General features: G+C 51.6%; 1 protein-coding gene across 1 annotated transcript; it reads right to left on the bottom strand.

Moving 5' to 3' along the window:
* Nucleotides 1-13,972, bottom strand: LOC146186424 (uncharacterized). Its single transcript, XM_084605682.1, has 3 exons — nt 13,598-13,972; nt 12,986-13,203; nt 1-490 (listed from the first exon to the last, which is right to left on the bottom strand). The coding sequence occupies exons 1-3, from the start codon at nt 13,846-13,848 to the stop codon at nt 69-71; spliced, it is 891 nt and encodes a 296-aa protein (XP_084461808.1). The 5' UTR covers nt 13,849-13,972; the 3' UTR covers nt 1-68.
* Nucleotides 13,973-17,723: the final 3,751 nt, after the last annotated feature.

The following is a 17,723-nucleotide window of genomic DNA, read 5'->3' on the forward strand; positions in this document are numbered from 1 at the left end:
ATAAGGTAAGATTAGTTCGGGGGGTGTGCTGTCGGGGAGTTGCTTTAGAGCGAGCAGAGTGTTGATTGCTATGGCACTTCTTTTACCGTTTCCGTCAAGTCGTCGAATATATACTGCTTGGGGCCTATGTACAGTGTTTTAAAGCGCAGTGCGTACTTATCAGATGTTTCTTTCGCGAAACGTAGTAAATGTTTGCGTGCCTTACGGACAGAATGTGAAAAGTCTTCTCCTATGCTGTAGTCGGTGTCTTTTAGTTTCCTGGCGTTTTTTAGGATGGATTCTTTTGTCTTATGGAAAGTGAATTTAACGATAATGGGTCGACATCGTTCACTTGAGTGACGGCCAAGACGATGTGCTCTTTCTATTTCTTTTGGGTCTATGGTGATGTCCAAATTTTCACTGCAAAGGCGGGTGACCAGTTCTTCAGACTCAGAGGACGTTTCCTTTGAGCTAGTATCAGGTAAGCCATAAAATAGCAGGTTGTGTAGGGCTCGTGGCGCGCCGCGCATTCGAAGGCCGCGCCACTTCCCAATGCTCCCTGCGCGCGTGCCTGTTTCCCTCTCCCCACTCGCGCGGGGATAACCGGTCCCGTGCGAGGGGGCTATAAAAGAAGGCACGCGCCGCCGTCGCGCTCTCTTCTTGGTCCCTGGCGCTTCCTGGTCCCTGGCTCGTCGCTCCCGCTTCCCTCCCGGCTCTCCACGGAAACGACCCGCAGCCACCCGGACGACAAGATCCCTGTGAGATTAAATATGTTTGTTATACGGCCCACTGTGTGTTTGTCGTGCGCATCCCTCGGGCAGAGGAATCGCCCACAACTGGCACCCAACTGGGGCTGAATTAGCACCCATGTGGACGATTTTTCTGCCAACGTGGCAGCGCACGGCAACACGACGGGCCGGTCCTTTGTATGTTAGGCGCGACGCCATTTTTAGTTTAGGGCTATCGTGTGTACAGATGACACGGAGTGTAGTATAGTAGTGTTTGTACAGTGTTTCATTTTGTTTTGGGTTATGTGCGTGTTTGTTAGTGTCGGGCGGTTTGTGTTTTAATTTTTTTTGTGCATATGTTAGTTTTATGAAGTGTTTAGCCTTTGTGACTAGCCTCTTGATGCGGGCTAGGTGGTAGTCGTGCGCGTTTAGGCTCCCGACCGGCCTTAGTTGTTGAGTGAAATGCCTCCGAGAAAAGACGTGCCAGATAGGGCCGCCGCTTCGGACGCTAGTGCGTCCGAAAGTGAGGTAAAGGACGCGGTAGAGTCTGCGCAGGTTACCGATGCGGTCGCCCTGATGAGGCAGATGAACGAAGTGTTGTCGGTGTTCACCCGTCAGCTCGGTTCGGTGGCTAGCGCCAACCAAGCCACAGCTGCGGCGACAGTCTCGCGTCCGCGGATAAATGTAGAGGTTCCCTCCTTTTCCGGCTACACTGACGTGAAGTCAGTCCACGAGTTCTTGCAAGAACTCGAGGATTATCAGACGGCACTGGGTTCCCCAGACGACGTGGTGCTAGCGCAGGTAATCCCCGTGGCACTTGTTGAGAGCGCGGCGCGGTGGAGACGCTGCCAGCCGGCCTTCCAGTCGATGGCAGACTTCACAGATCGCTTCCGCGCCGAGTTCTTGCCGCCCGATTACGAACGCCGGATGCTTGAGGAGCTAGCGTTGCGCACACAGCACCCAGAGGAGAGCCTCCTCGAGTATGTACGCGCAATGCAGGAGCTCTACAAGAGGGCAGATCCCACGGCAACCGATCTTGAACAGGTCGCGCGCGTGATGAGGCAATGCCATCCGCGCTTCAAGCCGTTGTTACGACCAAGCATCCGCAATTGCGCGCTCTATTGTTCGCCTGTGGGCATGGATAAGTTTTGTGAATATGTGGTGATGGTCCAATGGCTCTAAGTGAGCCTGTTTCCAGGAATCCTGTTTTGTAAGCATGTTTTGCTTTGTGGACAACCTGCAAATGCCAAATTGACCTTGTCAAGAGAACGTCTGGAAAAACACAAAGAAACGTCCCCCTGCGGGAAATAGCAGGAAGTGCTTTCTTTCTTTTGTTCACCCTTCCAGTCGAGAAGTGCTATCCTCCAGTGATGAATGCCTCCTATCCAAAGGAGACGACAGAGTGACATGTCCGCTGACGGGCAGGACAAGAAAGGAGCATGACTCATACGGCCATTAAGTGATTTCCCGGGAATGCAGGAAAGATTTGCAATTGTCGAAAAGGGACCATGTTGGGAGCCCTATGCGGCGCCACGTGCACTCGGGTTTCTGAGAAGTAAAACCCCTTGTCAGAACCAGCCTGTGGTTTCTTTGCTGAAGAATAGAAATGTACCTCCTCTCCTCGCCGTTCCCAAGCTTTTCCCGCCAACAAGTGATCACGCCCAACGAATGAATGCCGGACCAGTCAGTGCTTCAGACCATCAGTGCAGTGATGTGTTCGATTGGATGCCGATACCTGAGGGGCGTGCCCTGGATTTGGTTGGTCAACATCTTCAGAGAGGGGCTGGACATAGGGGGGTTTTAAGGACGCTGCAGAGCACGAAATGTCGCTCTGGGCCCTGGGTAAACGGCTCATCCAGTCGCTTCTCGCTATGAACTCTTAACGCTTGCCATTTTGCTGATGTACCCTTCTTTTTCGTGTAAATATTGTAAATAAGTTTTCTCAAAGTGCCATTAAACCTGCTTGTACATATTTCACCAACTTCGAAGATTCAATCCTACTTCAACCCCGAGTCTCTGCACGCTACCAAGTGAAGGCCGGGTCGACATAGCCCCAGCGTCACGACAACTGGTGGCAGCGGTGGGATCTGAATCTACAAGCCACAACATCTGGTGATTGGAGGTGGATCTGAATCTACAAGCCACAACATCTGATGACTGGAGGTGGGATCTGAATCTACAAGCCACAACATCTGGTGATTGGAGGTGGATCAGAATCTGCCAGCCACAACATCTAGTGATCGGAGGTGGCATCTCAAGCAACAAGCAGGAGCAACAATCGGCCAACAAGAAAGCAGCTCGGAACATCGATCGCATGTGTGGGTGAGTGCTTGGCTTTTCTTCTGATGTGGACCAGGTTCTAGAACAGGGTTAGATTTTAGAACTGGTAAAAAGTGTTGAAACGCCTTTAGGTTTGGTAGTTTGCACTGTTGTTTTGGAAGTAGCCGACACTCGGAGCGATCATGGACCTACAAAAGCTGCAGAAACCGGAACTGTTGCAATTGTGTGAGGAATTGGGAATTGATACAAGTGGTTTGGCACGAAAACCCTTGATTATAAAGGCAATCACTGATCTGGGAACCGATGATGAGGAGCTCAGTGAAGCATGGAACCTCATCGGTCAAAAAAGGAGCAGCTCAGACAGCAGAAAGAGCGGGAAAAAGAGGAAAAGAGGCGTGAGCGTGAACTTGAGAGGGAAAAAGAGGAAAGGGAGCGCGAACGTGAGTGGGAAAAAGAGGAAAAGAAGCGTGAAAGAGAAGCAAAAAAGCTGGACCAAGAAATTGAGCTCCGGAAATTAGAACTAGAGTTGAGCAAGAGGTCGGGCAATTGTCCCCAGCTAGCGGTACCTCTTCTCAACAAGGAGGCAGATTTCAAGATGTCAAAGTACATGCAGCCATATGTGATATCAGGGGATATCGGTCTGTATCTGGCTAACTTTGAGCGAACCTGCGAAAAACTGTCCTTCCAGCGAGACACTTGGTCTCAGAGATTATTGACGGTTCTGCCCTGCGAGGCAGCGGAGGTTGTCGCGCGGCTGAGCAAGGAGGACGCGGACAACTACGAGAAGGTCAAAACTTGCCTTCTGAGAAAGTATAGGCTTAGCGCCGAGGCGTTCAGACAACGTTTTCGGAACGCTACTAAGTCCAGGGACGAGAGTTACCCTGAATTCCTGTACAATTTAAGAGTTAATTTGGGCGAGTGGCTAAAGAGCACTGATTCCTACAGTGATAGGGACGCTGTAGTCGAGCGAATTCTTTTGGAGCAGTTTTATAACTGCCTCCCAGAAAAAGAAAGAAATTGGTTACAGGACCGAGGCGAAATTAAGTCGGCAACTGAAGCTGCCGAACTTATTGAGGAGTATGCTTCGCGCCGACAATTCAGCAACCCAGCAGTGGATAGGCCCCGCAATCCCAAGTTCAGTGTGAAAAACCGTCAGGAAAGGCACTTTGCTAGAGTTGGAAACGAAGAAATGAAGGTTTCTTCAGGCAAATTCCCTAGAAAGGACGGCAGTGAGAAAAGTGGGGAAGTGACCAACGTGCAGAACACAAATAACAAGCTTGGGGCTAGGAAGCCGCTCACATGCTTTAGGTGTAATGAGCAGGGTCACATTGCCGTCAACTGCCGGAAAGAAAAGTTTGCTTTCTCGTATGTCAGTGACTGCGATGAAAATATGCAGCTTTTGGAACCCTACCTGCATGACCTAGTAGTCAACGGGAAGCCTTGCAAGGTACTGCGCGATTCGGCCGCAACGATGGATGTTGTCCACCCGGCGTATGTGTCGCCTTCCGACTATACAGGACAGTGTGCATGGATCCGCCAGGTAGTGGAGGAACAGAGTGTGTGCTTGCCGATCGCGAACGTGGTCATCGAGGGCCCTTTCGGCGAATTAACAACCGAGGCTGCCGTTTCAGGAAAGCTTCCTAAGTGCTATCCGTATTTGTTCTCCAACAAATCGGACATGCTGCTGCGAAAGAGGGGCATCCTTTTCGGAGACAGAGTTGTGCAAGCCTTAACACGTTCAAAGGCGCGAGAACTAGCTACACTGCTCATTCCAGAAAAATCCACAGCGGAGGAAACGGCAGTTAAAACAGTGGTAAATGCGGAAGATAGCAGGTCAGAAAACTTTGAGAGCGAGGCATCTCAGATATGTCAGCTTGAAAGTGAGCTTGATGAGACGCGGAATGAGGACGTTCTTGAGAGTAACCTCTTGCCGCCGGTGTCTAGCAATCTCACGAGACTTCTAAGTGGAACCCGAGAGGACTTAGCTATGGAGCAAGCCAATGATCTCAGGAATAAGCTCGAAGTACAGTGGGAAGGACCTGATGAAGTCGTTGCAAAGCTTTCTGACACTAACTACGCAGTGAAAATCCCCGATAGGCGTAAAGCAGTGCGCATTTATCATTGCAATCTTATGAAGCCTTATGTGCAGAAGGAAGCCGTGGTAAATCTAACGTTAAACCTTCCCGAGGAGATGGGGGATAACTTGATTTGCCTCAGCGGAAAAGGAAGCAACGCTCAGGAGCTTCTCAAAAAGACGGAGCAGAGAGGAGAACTAAAGAAATCCCAGCTGTCCGATCTGGGCGAGATAATAACAGAGTTTGAGGCCTGCTTCGTGGACAGGCCAGGCAGAACTGATTTGACTGAGCACGATATTGAGCTGACTTCAGTCGTGCCAGTGCGATCAAGGTGCTACCGATTTTCTCCAAGGCAAAGAGAAATTCTGGATAGGGAAGTAACTCGCATGCTGGAATTAGGAGTAATAAAACCCTCGGAAAGCGATTATGCTTCGCCTATGATCTTAGTAGAAGCTCCAGGTAAAGACCCTAGGCCTGTGGTAGACTACCGAAAGCTAAATTCTCTCACCAGGGATCAAGTGTATCCTATTCCGAATATTGAGGAGAGAATAGAACAGGTCAGTAGAGCGGCATATGTGACTACGCTGGACCTTACTCGAGGATACTGGCAAGTACCGCTCACTGAACGCGCCAGCAGATACGCGGCTTTCGTCACTCCGACGGGCAGCTACCAGCCAACAATGATGAGTTTCGGGCTCAAAAATGCTCCATTTTGTTTTTCCCGACTCATGGATAGGGTTTTAGGGGGGTGTGAAACATTCGCAGTGCCTTACTTAGATGACATTGCGGTTTTTTCCGACTCATGGGCGGACCATATGGTACATCTAAGAGCTGTACTGAGCCTTTTGCGTCAAGCTGGACTAACCGTAAAGGCCGAGAAATGTTGCCTGGCAAGGGCGACCGTGGACTACTTGGGTCACAATGTAGGTCAAGGTTTCAGGAAACCCAGCGAGATTAAGATTTCTGCGGTAGCAGACTACCCGCGGCCGAGCACGAAGACGGAAATTCGAGCATTCCTGGGTCTGACTGGGTACTACAATCACTACATCCCTAACTATTCAGCTTTGGCTAGCCCTCTGACCGACGCTCTCCGCAAGACAGAACCGACAAATGTAGTCTGGGACGAACAAAAGGAAGCCTCCTTCGTAAACCTGAAGGCTGTGCTGATTAGCTGTCCGGTATTGCGAGCTCCAGACTATGGCCGAGAATTCACGGTCCAGTGTGATGCCAGTGATCGAGGGTTAGGTGCTGTTCTCTGCCAGAGAGATGACGACGGTAATGAGCACCCCGTGCTCTACTTGAGCAGAAAACTGAGTTCTAGAGAGAGGGCTTATTGCGCGTCAGAGAAAGAGTGCGCTTGCATTGTATGGGCCATTCAAAAATTGCAGTGCTATCTTGGAGGGGCCAAATTCACTGTAGAGACGGACCATTGTCCCCTGGCTTGGCTGCAAACTGCGACATCGAAGAACAGTCGCCTTCTTAGGTGGAGCTTGATTTTACAGCAGTACAATTTTGAAATAAGATACAAAAAGGGGAAGTTAAATGGGAATGCGGACGCGCTTAGCCGCTCTTTCTAAGCGGTCCGAGATGTTCCTCACCATGTATCCAAATTGATAATCAGGTTTTTTTTTTTCGTGCGCTTGTATATGTGTGACTATGTAAAGCAGCACGTTTGGTTTTCTAGGAATACGTGGGTCCTGAACGTCTTGAGTGTGGGCTTTTCTCGAACAACAATGGCAGTTTTCTTTTGACCTGGTCTCTTCAGACGGGAGCCGAGTGCTTGCTTCGACATGTGGTTGAGTTTCAGACAGCTCGAGCAATTTGGCCTACAACAATCAAGACAACGCGACAAGCAACAGCGAGCTTCAAGCGTTCACGTGCAGGCCATTAAGTCGTCTCTTCATGCAGCAGCTGGGACTGCTGCCCTCCGAGACTCTTCTGGCGGGGGAGGAGGCTGTTACGACCAAGCATCCGCAATTGCGCGCTCTATTGTTCGCCTGTGGGCATGGATAAGTTTTGTGAATATGTGGTGATGGTCCAATGGCTCTAAGTGAGCCTGTTTCCAGGAATCCTGTTTTGTAAGCATGTTTTGCTTTGTGGACAACCTGCAAATGCCAAATTGACCTTGTCAAGAGAACGTCTGGAAAAACACAAAGAAACGTCCCCCTGCGGGAAATAGCAGGAAGTGCTTTCTTTCTTTTGTTCACCCTTCCAGTCGAGAAGTGCTATCCTCCAGTGATGAATGCCTCCTATCCAAAGGAGACGACAGAGTGACATGTCCGCTGACGGGCAGGACAAGAAAGGAGCATGACTCATACGGCCATTAAGTGATTTCCCGGGAATGCAGGAAAGATTTGCAATTGTCGAAAAGGGACCATGTTGGGAGCCCTATGCGGCGCCACGTGCACTCGGGTTTCTGAGAAGTAAAACCCCTTGTCAGAACCAGCCTGTGGTTTCTTTGCTGAAGAATAGAAATGTACCTCCTCTCCTCGCCGTTCCCAAGCTTTTCCCGCCAACAAGTGATCACGCCCAACGAATGAATGCCGGACCAGTCAGTGCTTCAGACCATCAGTGCAGTGATGTGTTCGATTGGATGCCGATACCTGAGGGGCGTGCCCTGGATTTGGTTGGTCAACATCTTCAGAGAGGGGCTGGACATAGGGGGGTTTTAAGGACGCTGCAGAGCACGAAATGTCGCTCTGGGCCCTGGGTAAACGGCTCATCCAGTCGCTTCTCGCTATGAACTCTTAACGCTTGCCATTTTGCTGATGTACCCTTCTTTTTCGTGTAAATATTGTAAATAAGTTTTCTCAAAGTGCCATTAAACCTGCTTGTACATATTTCACCAACTTCGAAGATTCAATCCTACTTCAACCCCGAGTCTCTGCACGCTACCAAGTGAAGGCCGGGTCGACATAGCCCCAGCGTCACGACACCGTATTTGCGGGGACGTGGTTTTGCAAACCTCGAGGCCCTAGCACAGGAAGCGAAGGTAGTACAGGCGGATTTACTCGCTGAATTGCGCTACCAGCCACCCCCCAGGCCAGCCGAATCGCTAGAGCCGCGATGCGCCTGGGCCGGAGGCCAAGACTCCGCGCCGCGCGCCAGAGGCGCAGACGTAATGACGGTAGGGCAGGAAAGGCCAGCGGAAGGCTCCGATATTCCTCGCGCTCTTGACCCGTACGCGTTCGAGCAGCGGCGTCGAGCTGGGCTCGCCAGCGACGTACGCACAGGCGCGGAGAGAGGGGAAAGACGTCCCCAACCGCTTCGTGGAACGCGGCATCCCCCGTCCGCGCGGCAGGTGAACGACCGGCTTTGCTGGAATTGCAACCAGCCGGGCCACGTGGCACGAGAGTGTCAAGCAAGGCGTATGCAGGGAAACGCGGACCGCCGGCGGCCATAATTGGTAACACCAGCCTGTCGCCGTCGGCGGGAGAATTTCGTGGTAGCCACGGCGGAAAATGGGAAATGTACTCCCACGCCGCGTCACCGGGCGCTGAGGCTTTTGTCCCCCTCGCCTGTAGAGCGCAAGGAATGTTGTCGCGCTCGAGCCCTTTTATGCTAGTGCGGTTAGCTGGTCAAAGCTACTCGGCACTCATTGACACGGGCTCAACTCTGTCACTGGTCGGTGATGATGTGTTCGAGGCCTGCCGTAGATGTAACATCTGTGTCAGGCCAGCAGAAACCCCTTTGAGCTTAGCAGCAGGGACGACAAAAGCGGAAGGAGCGGTGCGTCTGGTCCTGCGTTTTGACGGCAGGAAGCGGAGGCATCGCTTCGTCTATCTGCCTGGCTTAACCATACCAGTTATTCTGGGAAGAGATTTTCTTTCGAGCGAAGGCATTGTGCTTGACATGGGGGAGAATGGCTATCGCTACAGCCCCTTCACCCCCCTCATTCCCTTTGTTAGCGCACCCAAGCAGGAATGCGTCGCTGAGCGAGCGAGCGTTCACGCTTTTGTCGCAGAGGGCTCCCCCGCGACACTGAATGGTAGCCCATTAGAAGCAATTATCGCGTCCTTCTCGGGAACCGGTAGTCAGCGCCGAAGGCTCGTAGAAACTTTACTCCCGTTTTCGGATTGTTTCACAGAGAAACCAGGCAGGACCGACTTGCTTCAGCACGAGATCGAAACGGGTGATGCGCGCCCTTTCAGATGTAACCCGCGGCCGTTAAGCGCGCATAAGAGACAACTTCTCGACAGCGCCCTTGACGAGATGATAGATACCGGCGCGGTGAGACCCTCACAAAGTCCCTGGGCGTCCCCAGTGGTTCTAGCGCCAAAGAAAGATGGTTCGGTCAGGCTGTGTGTTGATTATCGAAAGCTCAACTCACTGACGCCTACGGTTGCGTACCCTTTCCAGTCGATCGAGGCTGTGATGTACGCGTTAGGGAACGCAAGGTTCTTCACAGTCCTGGATGCAAGCAGAGGGTACCTGCAGATTGAGGTGGCGGAAGGTGACATTCAGAAAACCGCATTCACCTGTCACCGCGGGCTCTTCGAATTTACTCGACTCCCGTTTGGCTTGTCTAATGCACCGAGCACGTTCATGCGATTGATGGACATCGTGCTGGGCGATGCAAGGTTCAACTACGCGATGGCGTACCTCGACGACGTCGTGATATTCTCACAGTCGTTCGAAGAGCATCTCATTCACTTGAATTCCGTTCTTGAAAGAATGAGACGTGCGGGTATAACGATCAACCCAAAGAAAGTGCAGTTGGCATCGAAGAGAGTGAACCTCTTGGGATTTGTGGTTGATGATGGCACTTTGAGACCGAACGATGACAAACTGCAGGCAATTCTGAACTACCCCTGCCCGACGGACGTGAAAAGCTTGCAGAGGTTTTTGGGAATGGTTGCCTTCTACAGACAATTCATCCCTAGTTGTTCAGAGCTCGCTAGGCCGTTGAACCAGCTGTTGCGAAAAGGCTCGAAGTGGGTCTGGGGCAAGGAACAGAACGACGCTTTTGTTGCCTTGGCTCGCGCGATAGCGAACACCGCTAGTTTGCGCCTCCCCGACCTGAACAAGCCGTTTGTCTTGCAGACAGATGCTAGTGATGCCGGTGTAGGAGCGGTTTTGTTGCAGGAACACGAGGGCAAGCTGCGCCCTGTCGCGTTCGCTAGCCGCACGCTCACATCAGCGGAGCGGAATTACTCCGTGACCGAAAAGGAATGCCTGGCGATAATGTTCGCATTGTCAAAGTTCGACATGTACCTAGACGGAGCGGTTTTCACCGTGCAGACAGATCACCAGGCACTTTCGTGGTTAAAGAGGCTGAAAAACCCCGCAGGCAGACTCGCGAGATGGGCGCTGACGTTGCAACGTTACGCGTACGCCATTGAGTACCGCCGGGGCAGCATGAATAAGGTGGCCGATGCGTTATCGCGCGCACCGTTGAAGGCTGGCAGAAGCGCAGAAGAGGCGCAGACCAGCATTGCTGAAAGCGGCGTCGCCGCCAGTGGAGAGGAGGAGAGGGCGGACACGAGTGTCGCGCCCTGCGTAGGTAAAAAGAGAAAGGAGGCGGACAGAGTTGCCGCGCGGTGCTGCGAGAGAGAGAAGGCGCAGCAGCTGGTGGCGGCGACTACTCGCCTGCCAAGAAGCGAGGCAGAGAGAAATCTGTCATGGGGAGTAGCGGTCAGTAGGGAAGAGCTAATTGAGGCCCAGAAAGCAGATGGTCTATGCCAGCGGGTGCTGACAGAGCTTGCGAGTAGTGCAGCTTGCACCGGGAACGCTGAGGGCAAGTACGACGCGTATCTGCTGGGCGAGGATGGCTTACTGCTCCGCTACATCCCCCAACTTGACGAGGAAGAGGCGATTGCATCCCCCTTCCGAGTCGTGGTCCCGAGGAAGTTGCGGAAACGATTCCTCCAGTACTTCCATGACTCAGCGCTGGCAGGCCATGGCAGCGGCAGTAAGACTTACGACAAGTTATGCCGTGTCGCGACCTGGCCAGGTATGAGAAAGGATGTGCTGGGTTACGCCCGTACATGTCCTGTTTGCCAGGTAGCCAAGCCTCGGGCGGGGAAACCCGCTGGCATGATGAAGCCGGTAGTTAGCAACTATCCGTGGCAAGTGGTCGCGTGCGATATCATGGGACCCCTCCCTCGCTCCGCGCGCGGACACCAATATATCCTGGTAATAACGGACCACTATTCCAAGTGGGTTGAGGTTTTCCCCCTTAGGAAGCTTGTGTCAGAACGGATTTGGGAGAAACTGTTGGAGACATTCACTCGTTTCGGTTTCCCCTCCGACCTCATTACAGACAATGCTTCGTATTTCACAAGCAAAGTCTTTGTTGATTCCTGTCGGGCGCTTCAAATCCGCCACAGGAAAACGAGTCCCTACCACGCTCAGAGCAACATAACCGAGAGAGTGAATCGGAATGTTAAGAGTATGCTGATTGCGACGACCGAGCAGCACAGAGATTGGGACGCACGGTTGTCCGAACTGGCTTTCGCCACTAGAACAACCGTGAACAGGTCGGTGGGTATGACACCTGCTTACTTGAATTTTGGGAAAGAGATCGCTTTTCCGCTAGAGAACGCCCTACTTGACGCGGCGGGGCCCGCGCCCCCTCCGCTTACACAGTACGCGGCAAAGCTCCGCGAGCGCCTTGAGGCAGCGCAGCGCGCGGCTCGTGAAAACCTCGATGTCGCGCGCATGGAGCAAGCGGATCAGTACAACAAAGGTCGTCGTCACGTCGTTTTCAACACGGGCGACTTGGTACTGAAAAGAACGCACCCGCTTAGTAACGCAGCGCGTGGTTTCGCCGCGTCGCTAGCGCACAAGTGGGTTGGACCGTTCGAAGTTACGGCACGGACAACGCCACTCACCTACCAGCTGCGGTTGTTGGCGAGCGGTGAAACCGCTGGTCCGGTGCACGTCGCAGACTTGAAAGCTTACCACCTTCGCAAGGACGATAACTGCGAAGCGGGGGAAGCTCAAAACGATGCAGGTAGCAACCCGGTTCGCAACCGACGCTATAACCTAAGGCCAAGGTAGTGCACTACTTTGTCTAACGTCTTTGCTTCTTTCAGAATGCATTCTGATAAGATTTTGCAGCAGCCAGATGAACCACCGTCGCTGGGGCGGGAAACCGCACCGAGCGCTTGGTTCAAGGAGGGGCCACTTAAACAGGGGGTACCCCCTAGTTTGTGGCCCATTATTGTGACCAGCGCGGCCATGCTGGCCGTCTTCAACGCGTCTGGAGTGGAGCCCGCTGCCCAGGCCTGGAGTACGGGCCTCAGGAAGCCAGGTGTGCCCGGGGCGAAAACGCCTGCTGCAATGTACATCCAGCACGGCGCCACGTGGCAAGGGGTCCACGATGCAGAGCAGCAGCTCAGGGCCGCTGCCAGGCGTATCCAGGGCCAAGCCCAGCTGCGCTGTGACCCCGAGGATGTGGCCGCTGCTGGAGAGGGACCAGCCGGAACAGCCCCGCCATGCCTGCTGCTTCTCCCGTCCCACGGACCAGCTAAGATGGCATCCCGCCAGAGCCAGGCGACAAGCTTTCATATTTTACGCTGACCCGGGCTCGGACATGGACATGGCCCGGCTGTTGGCGGAGCCCGGGTCGGACGCTGAGGGGGGGGAAGATGTAGGGCTCGTGGCGCGCCGCGCATTCGAAGGCCGCGCCACTTCCCAATGCTCCCTGCGCGCGTGCCTGTTTCCCTCTCCCCACTCGCGCGGGGATAACCGGTCCCGTGCGAGGGGGCTATAAAAGAAGGCACGCGCCGCCGTCGCGCTCTCTTCTTGGTCCCTGGCGCTTCCTGGTCCCTGGCTCGTCGCTCCCGCTTCCCTCCCGGCTCTCCACGGAAACGACCCGCAGCCACCCGGACGACAAGATCCCTGTGAGATTAAATATGTTTGTTCTACGGCCCACTGTGTGTTTGTCGTGCGCATCCCTCGGGCAGAGGAATCGCCCACAGTTGTTACGGCGCGACCGGTTTTCGGCATCGTCTACTCTGGATTCGAGGTTACTGATTTGGCTCGCCGACGTGGCGGCATCAGTCTTAATGGATTCAACTTCTGTTTTAAGTGATGCGAGGTCCTGATAGTGGGTTTCTAATTCGGTAATGCGCTTACTTAATTCGGTGATCGATTTCCCGGTCGTGGTGGGGTTTAACGTCCCAAAGCGACTCAGGCTATGAGAGACGCCGTAGTGGAGGACTCCGGAAATTTCGACCACCTGGGGTTCTTTAACGTGCACCGACATCGCACAGCACACGGGCACCTTGCTTTTCGCCTCCATCGAAAAGCGGCCGCCGCTTTTCGATGGAGGCGAAAAGCAAGGTGCCCGTGTGCTGTGTGGTCGAAATTTCCGGAGTCCTCCACTACGGCGTCTCTCATAGCCTGAGTCGCTTTGGGACGTTAAACCCCATCACGACCGGGAAATCGATCACCGAATTAAGTAAGCGCATTACCGAATTAGAAACATACTATCAGGACCTCGCATCACTTAAAACAAAAGTTGAATCCATTAAGACTGATGCCGCCACGTCGGCGAGCCAAATCAGTAACCTGTCTGTCGCTACTAACCTGCTGCTGAGGTCTTTTACTTCGCTGATTAACGTGCTTTGGCCCGATGTTAGTTTCTGTAGTTCTGCAAGTATGGCGGCAGTGTCAGGACCAGGGTTAGTTTCTATGTCACCGGATTGCATAAGCAACGAATGGACAACAGCAAAGCATTCAACGACAATACAAGTACAACACTGCGGGCTCGGCAGCTGAATTAAGAAGTAGTTGCTCGATTTCTTTGCAAAAAGAGAGTATGATTTTCTAACCTGCATGGCGAAGACAAGAGGGTTACTCGTCCGCGCAGTGGCACAGCTGCCGAGCCCACAAGGCGCCGCGGTCCACGGGCGATCTTTTATAGGTGGCGAAAAACATGATGTCTGCGGCGATTGTATTTCCCACGACGAACGGATGGTCCCAGAGCCAGGTGGTGGCGAAATCCAGGTAAACGTGACTTCAGCCGCTGTTACGGAATTGGTATCAGCTTCATGACTGCCGTAGTGATGACGATAACGTAGCCGCACGTCAACGCAGGCAGCAGCCAGAACAGGCAACAGCAGATGTGTGAACACAGGAAGGAGCACCTGCATGGCGAAGACAAGAGGGTTACTCGTCCGCGCAGTGGCACAGCTGCCGAGCAGCAAAAGCGGCGCGCGATGTACCGTGTGCAGCAGCAACACTCAGGCTTTCCATTTCCTCAGGGCAGGTTCAAAGCTGTCGGCGTCGTTTTAGTAATTGGCATCGTGTCTCGGAAATAATAGAGGGCTGCGTAAAAATAGTATCATAATTTTTTGGTCTAGTGACTGATCATTAATTGGTGTGTGATAGGCGATAAGTAGTTAATAAAATCATTGTAATTAATTAATTGATACAGTACAGTAATTAAAAATTAAAATTGGAGAAAAGGGGTTGAAAGGCATCAAAGTTCTCAGATGGAAAGGTAAGTGATTTAAGCTACTAATTAAGACAATTTGGAGTGCGCAGTTGATCAAAATATTATTAAAAAATGAAATATTGGAAACAGAGGGCATCAAAGGTGTCACAATGCAGGGAATGAAAAGCGAATATCTGATGATACTAATTAAGAAAATGTAATGTGTTAATTAAACAATTATTAATTAAAAAATAGAAAAGGTTCAAAGGCGTCAAAATGCTGGAATGAAAAGCCGATGCTTGATGATGCTACTGAAGAAATTTTAGAGCATGCAATTGATCAACTAGTTAATGGAAATAATTAAATAATATACATTTGGAAAAGAAGGTTCAGAGGGGTCAAAAAGCTAGAATAAGAAGCCAAAGCTTGACTATGCTAATTACGAAAATTTAGTGTTATTGGTAAATCAAATGATCGAAATAAATACAAAATCAAAATGTGTTAAAGGTTTCAAACTGGTCAGAATGGAAAGCCAATGTTTGCTGATGCTAAATTGCGGTGTATGAAAAAAAAAAAAATTTAAGTAAAAATATAAAATACAAAATCAAAAAAAGAAAACATCCTTCATGTATGTGTGACACATACCCCTTAAAGGGCAACTCGAGAGGTTTTTGGACATTCGCGTAGTCTGCTCCAAATTTTACTGCAGGTTTTTCTCCGTCCCAATGCATTCTACCAAATTTGGGCGCCGTGCAATAATTACTTCGCGCGCAACTCGATTTTAAGATCTCAATTTTTGTAGACTACAGTGTACTATACGTAGCCTCAATTCAGACGATTTCTGCTGGCAACACAGTAACGTTAGGCAACACTGCGTTTGTGACGTCACAAACATTAAACCCGCATTACTGCCCACTCCCCGCGTGATAATGAAATTTTGAGGCCTGTATTAGGCTGTCTCAGGAATTTTATGTACTGCGTCGTGATTTCAAGACTATTTCCACCTTCCAACGCTCGTCGAGTGTTTTTCCAATACGACATCACCGTTTTGTCAACTGGAATGAATGAAAACTTTATTGGTTCTTTAAGTAGTAATAGCGGTGGAGGACGGAGTCTTCGTCTTGAAGTCTGTGTCCTCCTTGGCCGTGGGTGGGCCCCTAGTCCAGGGCTCCACTGAGTCGGGCCACCTCGCTTGCGTGTGCTATGAGTGCCCTTTGGGCCTCTAGCTCGCAGCTGGTGAGCCGGCTCTCCCATTGCTCCGCACTTGGTGTTTTGTGTTTGTGAAATGCTTGATTTCTTCCGCACTCCCATGTGACATGATATAGTGTTGGTTTTGCTCCGCACCACAGACAGTTGGCGCTATACTGTGTTGGGAACATCTTATTTAATATGTATAAATTTGGGAAGGAGCCTGTTTGCAGTCTTCGCCATCCTGTGGCTTCTTCCTTAGATAAATGTTTATGTGGTGGGGGGTACTGGAATCTTAGCCCCTTATATAGGTTTAGTAATTCCGAATAGCTGTCCCCGCAGTTAATCTGGGGTTCCTCCAGGGTTAGTGACGTTCCTGCTCGGCTAGTCATTCCTCGAGCTAGATTGTCTGCCCCTTCGTTGCCCCCGATCACTGCGTGACTCGGTATCCAGATTATGTTGTGTATTGGTCGTTCCTCAGGGCGCGGACCTCCATTGAGGATCTTGAGTGCTTAATTCTGTCTCTAATATAGTTACGGTACGCCTCTTGTGAATCCGTTAGGATGTTAAGGGATCTCCCTGTCCTGTATCCTTCTTTCGCAGCAAGAGCGCAGCAATCTCCTCTGCCTCCGTTATGTTAGATACTTCGGCTGTGAGGCTTGCGATGTGTTCTCCGTGGTGTTTTACAACTACTGCTACTGCGCTATTTATGTGTGTTTGGGGGTGTAGGGAGGCATCAGTGTAGACTGTATTGTCCCGATGTCCCATGGTCCTCTCATAATGTTCTGCCCTAGCCTGTCTCCTGTGAGCATAGAGGTTTGGATCCATGTTTCGGGGGATGGGTTGTATGCATATTGTCTTTCTTAGCGGGTCTGGTATTGCGACCCTGCTGTTTTGTGGCTTTTCTATTTCCCGAGCTAGCCTTGTCAGGAGCGCCCTTCCAGTCGTGTTGCTAAGTCTTCGTATTTGCGCCTTGAGCTGGCATTCTCCTAATTCTTCGAAAGTGTTGCTGATTCCGAGTTGCATGAGCTTGTCGTTGGATGTATTTCTTGGGAGATGAAGTGCTGTTTTGTATGTCTTCCGGAGTATTGCCTCCGCTTGCTCCCTTTCTACTTTGGTAGTCACATGGTACGGCAATGAATATGTTACCCGGCCGACCACTAGGCTGTTGACTAGCCTGAGTGTGTCCTCCACCTTCATGCCATACCTATGCGCTACTCTGCTGATCATCCGGCCTACTTGCCCTGCCGCTTTGCTTAGCAAATGAGTGTGTGACTGCTTTTCCGGCTTCCTTGTAGCCACATGCCGAGGATTCTGACCATCGTTAGTTCCGAGATGTTCTGGCCCTCTAGTTTTACTTCGAGTGGTGCGTCCTTAGGGTGCCTACCCACTCTGAGGAGCTCAGATTTTTCGGTGGAGTTGTGTGTATCTTTCAGTGCAGGTGGCAGCCTCTTGTAGCGCCTCCTGCTTCTCCCCTAGTGAGCCTTCAGTGGTCCAAATGGTGATGTCGTCCGCGTACATTGCATGACGAATCCCCTAAATTTGGCTGAGTTTCTTGGCGAGGTTGATCATCGCTATGTTAAAGAGTATTGGCGAGATTACTGAGACCGGCGGAGTGCCCTTGCATGGCGTCTGAAAGGTGTCACTCCGCAGGTCTCCTAGGCCTACTGTCGCTGTTCGGTTCGTGAGGAAGCTTCTAACGTAGTCGTGGGTCTTCTTTCCGCAGTTGGTGGTGTTGAGTCCCTCCATGATGGCGGCGTGGGACACGTTGTCAAAAGGCCCTTTAATGTCGATGGCCATGACCACGTTCTCCCCGTTCCTTGGCATTGTTTCGAGTACCTCATCTTTTAGTTGTAGCAATATGTCTTGAGTTGATAAGCTTGCCCTGAATCCGAACATGGTGTTGGGGTACCACTCTCCGTCTTCTAGATGTGTTTGAATTCGTCGAGTAGCTATCCTCTCGTACAGTTTGCCTAGGCATGATGTTAGCGAGATCGGTCTGAGGTTTTGAATTTGGAGTTTCTTGCCGGGCTTGGGGATCATAACGACTACGGCGTGTTTCCACTTCGCTGGGACCGTCCCTTCTTC

Source organism: Amblyomma maculatum, chromosome 6 (assembly GCF_055883805.1).
Source record: "Amblyomma maculatum isolate TAMU_Amacu chromosome 6, ASM5588380v1, whole genome shotgun sequence".
Classification (NCBI taxonomy): domain Eukaryota; kingdom Metazoa; phylum Arthropoda; class Arachnida; order Ixodida; family Ixodidae; genus Amblyomma; species Amblyomma maculatum.